The 13462-nt window shown below is 37.9% G+C and overlaps 1 protein-coding gene across 1 annotated transcript in view; it reads right to left on the bottom strand.

Annotated features, from left to right (window-relative positions):
* THSD7A (thrombospondin, type I, domain containing 7A) overlaps nt 1–13462 on the bottom strand; it is a 487905-nt gene that overhangs the window by 74934 nt on the left and 399509 nt on the right. The window contains exons 11-12 of the mRNA XM_010845433.1: nt 2922–3054; nt 1413–1516 (exon numbers count right to left, since the gene is read on the bottom strand). Coding sequence (XP_010843735.1) covers nt 1413–1516; nt 2922–3054 — 237 coding nt within the window. The remainder of the gene's footprint in view (nt 1–1412; nt 1517–2921; nt 3055–13462) is intronic.

Genomic DNA, 13462 nt, shown 5'->3' with positions numbered 1-13462 from the left:
TGACAAGAAATCCTTATATCACTCAATTTCTCATGAATGGTTTGAAATGGGGAGAAAGACTTTCCACTCTAAATACCTAAGTCTCTGAAACTGTGAAGGGAGAGAGTTATTTTTTAGCCGACACTGATGGTAGAGGATACAGAATGAAAAATAAGTATTAAAACAAAATCCTGAAAATCACTAACTAGTTAATGTTAATTGTAAACTAAATGTTTCAAATGAAGATTTCTAAAATGACTTTCAAAATAGAAAATTCTTACCAAAAATGATGCTATTTTTTTTTCAAATTTAAAAAAAGCAACCTTTACTCTGTAAAGAAAAGGGGTCCCAGATGAAATCAGCAAAAACTGGAATCCAGTTCTGTATGTTCACACTTTCGCAATATCATCAAATATGTAACTACAAATGAGGGTGTAAAATATGCTTTTATGAATTAAAGAAAGGTGGCTGTGTATTCAATTACATATTCAAAATACATTTTAAATATGTATCTGGAATTAAATGTATAAGCAGCATGAGTAAAAAGAATCATGTACTCTTTACAGAATGAATTTGCTACATGTATAAAGAACACTGTTCAAAGCTTGGAGTGAAAGTATTATCCATAATATCTAGTAAATAATCATGGAAAGCTGGAAATATTTCCATATTTCATTTCTGCAAGATACCATGTTATCTAGCAGTGTCGACAGATTGCACTCCACATATGGCAGGTTTTGAGTACATAAATTTGCCATTTAAAAATCAGTACTAAATATGAACCGAATTGGGGGTAGCCATGACAATGACAAGAAAGGCATTGCTGAGAATTTCTGGGAAAGTTAACCAATTATATTACATTACATGCATGCACATACATAATGCATATGGGCAAAGATGTAAGAATCTTATTGATTGTTAAGGTGACAAGCGAAGTGTTATGGAATACCATGAGCCAAAAACTAAGTACAAGAACAACAACAAGAACAAGCTGCACTGTACATGCTGATCATCTTTCAGATAAGCATGAACGGAAGTGCAATTAGAGGAGCTATGTTCGATCCCTGGGTTGGGAGGATCCCCTGGAGAAGGGAATGGCAACCCACTCCAGTATTCCTGCTTGGAGAATCCCATGGACAGAGGAACCTGGGAGGCTACAGTCCATGGGGTCGCAAAGAGTCGGACACAGCTGAGCAACTAAAACAACAACAATGACAAATGAACTACTAATGTCAAAGAACAAGGGACACAACTTAAAAGACAGGTCTCCGTGTTCTGGTGTGTGGTTGAATGGATAGTAGCAGATTTTTATGTGCTCTGCTCTGCTTGCCTAGTGTGGCATCAGAATAACAAACTCTACAGGCTAGCTAGTGGTTAAATTAGTGATGCTGGAGAAATGTGAAGCAAATCAAGTGTGGAATGGGGCCTCCCACCTCTTGCCTGCCGTCCTGGCCCACAGCCCTCCTGCGCTCCAGGGCTGTCCTGTTGCACGCTCCAAGGGACAAGCTGGCACCTGCGCCATTTGTGAGTCTTCCACCTACACGGAAAGAACAGAAGCCGCATAGAGAAGAAGCAAACATGCCAGAGAAATCACAGTGATACAACGCCAAGGAGCCATGACTTTGACCACTACAGAAAGGAATTTGACAATGCTTTGGTCCTATCCAAATTCAATTTAAATCTTCATCAAGGAATTATAAAAAGCAGCACTAAATATAAAAGTACTTTCTATGGCAGTGGAGACAAGGGTCTATCACAATCAATTCCTTAAAGAATGAACTCTACTGATAGTATTTAGCATTTAAAAATGTCAAATTATTTAAAAAACATTTTTTTTAAGTTACATCATGAAGAATGTGGGATCTTAGTTTCTCAACCACGGATCAAACCTGTGACCCCGTGCAGTGGAAGCAGATCCTTAACCACTGGACCACCAGGCAAGTGCCATATTTAGCCTTTTTAATGATTAGGATTGCCAGCAAATGTAGCAGATAGTATCAGAAGGGATGTGTTTCATTTTAAAAAGGTATATTTATTTTATAATCAAGTTGTACAACTGCATTCAAGCCATGAGCCTTCTGTATAATGCTCTTTTGATTAGCATCATAGGGGTAACACAGAAGGTGCAATTTATAATATACTTCACAAAAACAAATCCCTCAAATAAATAAGTTTGGGCTAATAGTTAATGTACATCATGTAACCATACAATTATATTGTCTGTCATCTAAGAATTAAATACAGATAAATTAAGATGACAAACTTGCCATCAATTTCATCTTAAATTATTATTTTGTGATCACACATTCCATCAGTTGATGCCATAATATTTCATTTGTTGGCACTGAAAGTTTTGTCAGGACTGCAAATTTTCACTACATCAAGCTTTAATTTGGTACCTTTTAAAAATAGTTACGGAAAAAAAAAACTTTTCTCTAATAATTATCACGATGATGATATGTATAGCTTCAGTAGCTTTAATTCCCTTGAGGTGACCAGAAATGAAGAGAACAGACATCGTATTAATATCACTGATATGAAGATGTCATTTCGTGACCAAGAATGCCAGCATTCATGAAGAACATGTGCTCTCTGGAGCTCAGGAAGGACTGCTTTGGCTATTCTTGAAAGCACATGTTTCATAATTATTAATCACTTTTCTGCATTTCCTATAATTTATATCAACAAAAGAATTTTCCTCAAGCTCCCGAAGCTAAAAATAGAACTTGGAAGTTTACACAAGTATCTGTGTCCCTGGAGATGATTTTGGCAGCAAAGCAGCTCTTTAAAAAAGGCAAGAGATGGTGCCCACAGTCATACACATCCTCAGCTCCAGTGAGTCTGCATATAGTGTTGGCTCCTTTTCTTAACATTGGAAAGAGTAGGACCTGAAGTGTTTCGCGCAGTGCGTTGCTCACAAGGCTTTTCTTTCAGCCCGTTACCTGTAGCTTTGGCACACTTGCGGGGCCTCGCAGGCCTTCTCTTCATAGAGTGGATCCGCGCAGTCCCTGCCTCCATTGGCTGGCGGCTGAATGATGACCCGGTGCCGAGTCTGCTTCTTGATTCCGGAGTCCCCTGGAATGAAGCAGCTTTTTAACCTTTGTTCTCTGCACTGATAAAGAAATCTCCGAATACCAGCCTGTGTGAAGAAATTACATTGCCTCCAGCTACACGTGCTTTATGGAGAAGGAAATAGCAACCCACTCCAGTACTCTTGCCTGGAAAAATCCCATGGACGGAGGGGCCTGGTGGGCTACAGTCCATGGGGTCTCGAAGAGTCGGACATGGCTGAGCGACTTCACTTTCACTTTTCACTTTCATGCATTGGAGAAGGAAATGGCTTTGACATCCCTGAATGAGAGGCCTCATCGAGTGGTTTCCTCAGTTCTCCCAAAGACTGCTTATATTGGAAACCCAATCAATTTATATTAAAAATGTGAAGAATGGAGAAAATAGTTCCATAGTCAGCTAGCCTTCCTAAGGCTCCGTTACAACGTGACTGCTCTGTCGTATGTTTCTTTCCCCTTGAGAAATATGACAGATCTAATTAATTTATTTTTCTCTCCCTTAAGTTTATTTTCATCCCATTTCATATATAGCCCTGTTTACCACATGGGACTCATACACATCTAATGAATCTTTCTTACAAGAATATATTCAATGTTTTATGTGAAATTCTATTTCTTGGCTATTCACTTAATTTGAAATGTATAACTCATAAATTATTCTGGTCATTCATTATTCATGTTAAACAATTTAAGATCTTTAATTCAGGTCACATCCTAAACATCTGAGCTGTAATTTCCTAGAGACAGAATTTTTAGAGAAGCATTCAAAATAGTAATAATTATTGTAAGTAAATTACTCCAAATTATGTTAAAAAACAATGTATCTAATTAAGGTTTACCTTAGATGAAGATATCAACTTAACAGTGTTACTGATATAAAGTTGTTCAGAATTTTTTAGTATGAGAAATAGGTGACATATAAGACTGACAGCTTTGATAAAATATATCTCAACTTACAATATATACATTTTAAAGATGAATAGTCATGTGTCATTTAATAGAGTTCCCCTGATGCATTTACATTTTTTCATAAGACAATTAAATATTTGAGATGTAGACTACAAAAACAGAGATATTTAGAAGGGTTAGTAGCCCTTAACACAATGAAAGTTTAGTAAGAAATGAAATGCTGCTGCTGCTGCTGCTAAGTCGCTTCAGTCGTGTCCGACTCTGTGCGACCCCATACACGGCAGCCCACCAGGCTCCTCTGTCCCTGGGATCCTCCAGGCAAGAGTACTGGAGTGGGTTGCCATTTCCTTTTCCAACACATGAAAGTGAAAAGTGAAAGCGAAGTTGCTCAGTCATGTCTGACTCTTCAAGACCCCAGGGACTGTAGCCTACCAGGCTCCTCCATCCATGGGATTTTCCAGGCAAGAATACTGGAGTGGGTTGCCATTTTCTTCTCCAGAAATGAAATGAAATATCCTTAAAGTCATTGTTTGTAGAAAAATATGATTTTATGATTAGAAGTTTTCAATAAAAGGAACATCATTTTACATGGAGTCAGGGTTACCCCTCAACATGGTCTGGCCACTGATTTCCAGAAATGTGAATTGGAGATGCCTGTATTAGAAGGGACGACAGAGGATGAGATGGCTGGATGGCATCACTGACTCGCTGGACGTGAGTCTGGGTGAACTCCGGGAGTTGGTGATGGAGAGGGAGGCCTGGCATGCTGTGATTCATGGGGTCGCAAAGAGTCAGATACGACCAAGCGACTGAACTGAACTGAACTGAACTGAACTGTATTAGATAGGATAATGGGTCAGATTAGGGAATCCTAAATGTCTGATAATGCAGGAGAATTTCTTTGAAAAAACAAACAAAAAAACAAACAAAAAACAGATTTCTCGGCATGTACCTAGAACTAATACACGAGAATTTTGGGGATCTGGATGTGCGAAACTGTGGATGTGGGAATCTGATTTTGACAAAGCTTGCTGGGAAATGGTGATAAACAGCTGAATTTGACATCTTTTGGAATAATTGACCCTGTATGTCCCAATTTAAGATTCTAGGGTTTGCATGTAGCTTTTTAGAATTTTTCCTATAGTGGGGGAAACTTGTACTATTAATGACTGTTTTAACTATTTTAGTGAACAGCTGGAACACTATAGGTAATGACGTAGGGAACTAATGACGTAGGGAGGTAGTGGGTAGCAGAGTATTAACGCATTTGAAAATATTATCATAGGCTTTTAAAAATTGTAGCAATCATAGTCTGAATGCTAACTGCAACTTTTACATATTAAGTATAATTTATCTAAGAAAGATCTAAGGAGTGCCAGTAGGACTCTTAATAAAATTGGCAATGCTATCTTCATTTATTATATTGTTCACTGACTGCTATTTTTAGACCCAGGTGATAAATTCTTCTAATAATTTAGAGCTAGGAAAAATATTGTTTCCCTTCAAAATCTGTTAAGAACCCACTGTGCTTCAATTTCTTGCTTTATTCACCAGAATCTCAGAGTTAATTTTCTCAAGTACAGAAGCTTACCTTGACTTTGATTTTACATTATAAATTCTCTTCTCCCTTCCCTCTACCCTATTTACTACCTGACTCCATGCTTTTTTTTTTTAACACTATTATCTATTACTTTCCTTATGTTTTATATTTATGATGTGTCTTTAATCTTTTTAAAAGACTAAATGAGCATTCATATCATTTGTTTAGCCTTGAGGGAAGCAGGAAGACATGTGTTTGTTTTTTAACAGGGAAAAAGAGGGAAAGAGCAGAGGGGTCTTTGTTTCCCGGGTGGTTGAAATTCTTGAGTCAGTAACTTTTTTTAACTGACTGATAAAAAACAGACACAGAATTTAGGTCAAGGGATCTGGAGACTGGAGGGGAGAATGAGGTTAGCATCAGTGGTGCCATATAGATTCCCTAGATATCACCTGGTACATACCCAGGGTGTTCAGGTAGGAAGCAGCAATCAAATGTTAGTATTTCAATTCTACTTTGTTTACTGTTTTGAAAGCAAAAAGCCTCCTAATATAAAACTCTGAAAGTGCCTTATCACCATCTCCACAAGCTTGTACTAGATATATATAAGACAATGATAACTCTTTTTCACATCCATAATTGATTCCACAATGGGAATCCATTTATTCTTATAAAAAGTTCAAATACCTTAACCTTGTGCAAGTTAAGGTTAAGAGATTGTGATCCGATTAAAATGGAACATTCCAAAGCCATAACACCTAGAGAGGAAGTTTAATGGAGTTACACAGAAAGTGTCATGACATCCACGTTCCTATGAACTAGGAGGTTCATTTCTTCTCAGCTCTCAGTTAATGAATTACTCATACATGCAACAAAACAGCACCGTAGAGCTCAGGCCAGTTATACAGCCCTCAGATCAGAGTGCAATGGGAGAGCTATAGCACATGTTTAAAAAAATTTAATAAATAAAAATGGAAGCTTCCTCACCAGTAACTTGAGTTTGTAAATGTGGAACTTGAAAAGTTCATATGTATGTATTTATACCACTTATTGCATGTGGTGGGGATACATAACGCAGTTTCCATTTATCTTTGTATTTCAGCACTGAGAGCAATGGTCACACAGAGTAAAGTCTTAATAAATATTTGCTGAATGAGCAAACACATTAATTTCACTTCTCAACTGGATTATAACTAACATCTTCTGTTCTTTTTTATCCATTTTCTTATAGAATTATTCAGATGGGTACTAAGTCTGTTCTTTAGTTTTAATTAAAAAAAAGGTATCACTTTCATTGGAAATAATGAGCAGGGGAAAAATAAAGGAATATTCCTGTAGTGTTTATACTTGAAAATACCTACCTAGGATAGGTACAGAAAAAAGGGATAACATATTTATGTGGTAATGGGCCACAGAGACTCAGAGGATATATAATCTCTCACTCAGTTACACACTTTTCAGTTATCTTAAGACATTCAAGGTAAATTTCACTGGAGAAGTTTCTTGATAGAAGGATTTAAAGGGCAGGCAAAACTAAGATGGGTTAAGCTGGAAGTGAGGTAGATGACAGGTCGGGCAGCATAGTGATAAGACATTGAAAGGGAAACATTTCATGCAAAAAGTAAAATGTAAAAGCAGTTTTGAGCCCATCGGGGGTAATTCTAGAAGAGTACAGCTTGAGAGCATCAAAGTAGAAAAGTTGTCTCTGCAATATCCCTACCAGCCCTCAAGTCAATAAATGTAGTAAGAAAAAAAAAGAAAAAGAAGCAAACAGATTGTGAGCAGTCAAGTGTATTATTTGATCAAAAGTATTGATTTTTTAAGATGAGTTACAAATATATGCATAAATGTTTTCCATCTTTAATAAAGCTCTTAAAGATAATTTGGAAAAGTTAACTAGTACACTGGTTTGAGGATTAAACTACTCTCTACTCAATACTGATGTTTATCAGGATTGATATTTCAAGACGTTATCACTAGAGAAGGGCTTCCTTGGTGGCTTAGGTGGTAAAGAATCTGCCTGCAATGTGGAAGACTTGGGTTCGATCTCTGGATTGGGAAGATCCCCCAGAGAAAGGAACCCATTCTAGTGTTCTTGCCAGAAGAATTCCATGGACAGAGGTTACAGTCCATGGGGTCACAAAGAATCAGATACTACTGAGTGACTAACACACACCCACACATACACATACACCATGAGAGAAGTAATTTCAAATTACTCTGTTCTTTCTGGAACCCTGAGCTACTCTGATCTTTCTTTCTACAATACTATAATATAATGTTACCTATCTAAAGTGATTTAAAAAGGAGGATAGCACCTCATTTTCATAAGTTCAAGACTCTTATAAAATGTAAATTTTACCTATAGAATTATATTTCAAAGAACAACCCCATTCCTGAATTACTTTTCTTTTGCTATTATCTATCCTCGAACATTCAACTTTTTAAACATTTTTAAATTGTATGTGGAAGTCAGAGTAATTTCAATGAAGCTTGCCTCATTCCTATTTCATATCAAATAATGAAAAGCTAACGACATGTCATTGCTTTATTTTCCCTGCAACAAAAGACAAGTTTTCTATAAAACCATTGTATCTTTATTCTCAGTTACAGCAGTCTACAGGCAAAACAGAAAAGGCTTCTCCCAGCACACAAAGCATCCTGGCACTGTTGTTCAATAGCAACCTCCTCTGCCACCCCCTGGTCTTTCGTTTTTTCCCTCAATACACAATTATAGTTACTCTTTTTAAGTCTGAGTGTCTAGGTTTAGATTTCTGAAAGGCTTTTGTTCTTGGAGACTCAACAGAGAGCTGCCAAACAGAAGAGGCAGAGCTCACCTGCTGGTGGGGAGATGGTCTGAGCTTGGCCAAACATAGCCCCACCTCTCGGAACCTCTTGCTCACAGGATAGCAGATTCCTGAACTGGCATTCTTGCACTCCTTGGCCACTACCACCTAGGAGCTCCAGAGGAGACCAGTATCCTAGTGGCTCCATGCATTTCAATTTACAGCAGTTAATACCTTCTGCTGAGACACCATCCCAAATAAACATCTCACATACCTGACATTCGCCCTGACAAACTAGCAGTTCCGATTCCCCCTGCATCATCACCTGGATCACAGCGTACATGCTGTGCACAACTTAATTCAATTTGTCAGTCTTTTCTATCTTCTAATCTTTCCACCACTGTACCCAAAGGTGAGAACAGGACATGGAACAACAGACAGGTTTCAAATCGGGACAGGAGTATGTCAAGGCTGTATACTGTCACCTGCTTATTTAACTTATATGCAGAGTATGTCATGCAAAATGCCAGACTGGATGAGGCACAAGCTGGAATCAAGATTTCTGGGAGAAATATCAACAACCTCAGATATGTGGATGACACCACCCTAATAGCAAAAAGTGAAGAGGAACTAAAGAGCCTCTTGATGAGGGTCAAAGAGGAGAGTGAAAAGGCTGGCTTAAAACTCAACATTCAGAAAAATGAAGATCATGGCATCCAGTCCCATCACTTCATGGCAAATAGATGGGAAAACAATGGAAACAGTAACAAAATTTATTTTCTTGGGTTACAAAATCACTGCAGATGGTGACTGCAGCCATGAAATTAAAAGATGCTTACTCCTTGGAAGGAAAGTTACGACCAACCTAGATAGCATATTCAAAAGCAGAGACATTACTTTGCCAACAAAGGTTCGTCTAGTCAAGGCTATGGTTTTTCCTGTGGTCATGTATGGATGTGAGAGTTGGACTGTGAAGAAGGCTGAGCGCCGAAGAATTGATGCTTTTGAACTGCGGTGTTGGAGAAGACTCTTGAGAGTCCCTTGGACTGCAAGGAGATCCAACCAGTCCATTCTGAAGGAGATCAGCCCTGGGATTTCTTTGGAAGGAATGATGCTAAAGCTGAAACTCCAGTACTTTGGCTTTGTCATGTGAAGAGTTGACTTATTGGAAAAGACTCTGATGCTGGGAGGGATAGGGGGCAGGAGGAGAAGGGGATGACAGAGGATGAGATGGCTGGATGGCATCACTGACTCGATGGACATGAGTCTGAGTAAACTCCGGGAGTTGGTGTTGGACAGGGAGGCCTGGCGTGCTGCGATTCATGGGGTCGCAAAGAGTCGGACACGACTGAGCGACTGATCTGATCTGAGCTAATGAACAACAACAACCAAAGGAGCACGTTGTCCATCAGCTTCGATCTTTTCTTAGAAATTTCCCTTCGCATTCTTTGCCAGTGGAGGCAGTTTCTACCTAGCCATTTCCCAGTCTTTTCTCGTCGCTTTAACGCTGTTGTAGTTCAGTCGCTAAGTCATGTTCAACTCTTTGCGATCCTGTGGACTGTATAGCACACCACGCTCCTCTGTTTAACCCCGTCTCCTGGAGTTTGGTCAAATTCAGGCTCATTAAGTGGATGATACTAACTAACTCAATAACATCTAACTCCTCTGAAGCTCCTGTCATTAATTTTACCATCATCTGTCTACTCTGTGGCAGTCATCAACTAGCATTTCATTACGTAATGGTTTTAGAATACCCCTCACTGTAATCCTTTCCCTTCCTACCCCTGCCACCACTCTGTTGGTTTGGGCATCCACACAGCTATTCTATTCAAGGCACTGGAGGCTCTGAATTGCTGTGCCTCCTCAGCTCCAGTGACTTTTTTTGTGCATCTTGCATCAATTATTAGCTCTTCTGTCATCCCTTGATGATATCTTCATCAATATTTGTACCTTCTCATCTTTAAACACCTTAATTTCTGGTCATTCCACCTAACCTTTCACTTTACCTACTATACTAAAGGTAAAAGTTAATTTCACTAAAATGCTTTACACTTCTAAAGGTTGCCAATCCACTCTCCCAAACATTTTTTTCTCTATATCATCCCCTTCATGACCCACTTCCATCCCAACCTACCTTAGATTCCATACTCCATTATTATTAAAAGTACTCCACTGAAAACACTCTTGACTTTCTGTTCCACTCTCTCTTTCTTGTGCTCTTCTAGAAGAGCCCTGACCTTGCTGCTGCTACTGCTAAGTCGCTTCAGTCGTGTCTGACTCTGTGCGACCCCATAGACGGCAGCCCACCAGGCTCCCCCGTCCCTGGGATTCTCCAGGCAAGAACACTGGAGTGGGTTGCCATTTCCTTCTCCAACCCTGACCTTAATCGATGCTAATTATTTTCCTACACCTTTCCTTCATTCAGGCAGCTGAACATGGTTGAATAAACAGTGGCAACTGTGTTGAGCAACTCCTTTTAAAATGCACGACTACATGGCTATTCCATATTGCCTATTACAAGTTCTATTATATGTTACTTGGCCACTTTTGCATTCTCCAAAATGATCTCACATCTTTTCTCTTACCTAACCTGAATCCTTCACTTGATCCTTCACAAGAAATCAAGACATTAGAATCATTAAATGTCTTTTCTGTCTCATACTACCAGAAAATAAGCTTCCTGATATCAGAAAAATTGGTTTCCCTGTTTACTGATGCATACATATGTGTGTGTATATATACATACACACACACACGCATACACAAACATCATGAAACTCACTACTCATTTTTATGTTCAATCAAAAACTAGAAATTGTGTCCTGCTATGCATGCAGGCTCAGGTGCTTCAGTCATGTCTAACTCTTTGCAACCCTATAGACTCTAGCCCACCAGGCTTCTCTGTCCATTGGGTTTCCCAGGCAAGCATACTGGAGTGGGTTGTGATTTCCTTCTCCAGGGGATCTTCCCGACCCAAGGATGGAACTGGCATCTCTTACCTCTCCTGCATTGGCAGGAAGGTTCTCTACCACTAGCGCCACCTAAGTCTAATTCAATCTTCTACAACTGGCCTCAATTTTCCAACTACACATTCTGACTTTCCCCCAGACATTCCAAGGTCCAGTGAGCTGGATCCCTCTTTCTTTTGAACAGTCCATCTTTTTCATGGTCACTAAGACTTTTCCTGATGCTTTTAATCACCTGGGGTTCTTTTATGCATTCTCTCTTTCAAAAAAGTCTCTTCTCCCTTCTTTTCAGCAAGATTTCCCCTGATATTTGCTCCCACAATGGATTTTTCCTGTTTCTTCCCTAGAGCTCTTTCTGCTTTACCACTAAATCTTGTTACTGGGTCATCTAAGTCTTACATTATCTGCTCTATGTAGAATAGTTCTGTATTTTAAATGAGATCAAAAGCTTCTTTGAAGCTCTTCTCTGTAGGGCCATCAAAGTGTTAGTTAAATACAGTAATCAATAAATTAGAAATGCAATATGTATTTATACATATATTACAGATGAGTATTAATTTAATTAATACATGCAGAGCATTTACAATTTGTTCCCTCATCTGTAAAATTTTTAAGTGCCTTATATAAGTTTAATTACAGTTTGTCATATAAAATTTTTTATATTTTATAAATGGTCAGAGAAGAGTAAAGCAGCTTTAGTGCTATAAAAAGCATCAGCAGAGATCAAATTAAAAATCATGTTATTTAATTTCCAATTATAGGTTTTTAATAAGTTATATCTATTTTCTTCCTTTTCCAGACACAGATAATGCATAATAAAATAACAAATTCATAGGCTACTAAACTATTACCTAATTCTTGGACACATTTCAATATCCCAAATTAGTTTCAAATGAAGATATAATGAAATGAGAGATATTTACCTGATTCCTTATTTTTAGGAGGGCTATTCTAGAATGAATTTAATGGAATATTTCTGGTTTATTTCTTAAAATTTTTAAAAATATAATCACACCAGGCTTCTTTTTTTTTTAGCCACACCATGTAGCATGTAGGCTCTTAGTTCCCTGACCAGCGATTGAACCTACGCCCTCTGCAGTGGAAACACAGTCTTAACCATTTGACCCTACTTTATTTCCTTAAAAAAAGAAATATTTATTAGGGAAGTCCCTACTTTATTTCTTTCAAATACTTAAGACCAAGAGAACTGTTATTTCAAAATATTTTACGCAAAATGAAAAAATGTCCAATATAAAGAAGAGGCAAAGTTTTTTTCTACTTTCAAACATTTTACTTTACAAATGTTAAAGTTCTGTGAAGTTATTAATCATGGTACTACAAATGTAACTGCATGTTTTGGAATTATTAGTAAATGGCTTACATCAATATAAAATATTAAGTATAAAAATATCCAGAATAAAATGTTCAAGCACATAAATTTCATATAATAAACAACCTTTTTCATGGTAATGATGAATAACCAACAATTATCACAGAAACATCAATCTATGAGAAACTACAACTCTATTGCTGATTGTGACCAAACTAAAAGATATCATATGCTATTTAGTTTTTAAGAAAGTAAGGAGACAGAGTCAATTCTAATGAGGTGGATGAACACAGAACCTATTACACAGAGTGAAGTAAGTCAAAAAAACAATTATCATATACTAATGCATATATATGGATTCTAGAAAGTTGGGGCTGATGAACCTATTTCAAAAGCAGCAGTGGAGACACGGACACTGAGAACAGACTTAAGGACAAGGTTGGGCAGGGAGAAGAGGGTGAGAGGTATGGAGAAAGTAACATGGAAACGGACATTACCATATGTAAAATAGACAGCAAATGGGAATTTGCCGTATGACTCAGGGGAAAACAACCTAGGGGGTGGGATGGAGAGGGAGCTGGGAGGGATGTTTAAGTGGGAAGGGACATGGGTAAACCTATGGCTGATTCATGTTGATGTTTGGTAGAAACCAATGCAATAATGTAAGCAAATATCCTTCAATCAAAAATAAATTAAAAAAAAAAAAAGAAAGTAAGGGGATAAAAGAAGAAAATCTGGATAAAAATGACAGAGACATTGCTATATCAATAAGATTACAGTCATTAACATTTTTGAAGAGTTAATGCTAACTCTTTTTGTCCCAAAGCTTTTAAAATGCCTTAAAAGACTTTTGATCCAGTGGTTAAGAATTTAGAGGAATTGAGAGA

The sequence above is a fragment of the Bison bison genome, unplaced genomic scaffold (assembly GCF_000754665.1).
Source record: "Bison bison bison isolate TAMUID 2011002044 unplaced genomic scaffold, Bison_UMD1.0 scf7180017864216, whole genome shotgun sequence".
In the NCBI taxonomy this organism is placed as follows: Eukaryota; Metazoa; Chordata; class Mammalia; order Artiodactyla; family Bovidae; genus Bison; species Bison bison.
This window is presented reverse-complemented; position numbering and strand designations above follow the sequence as displayed.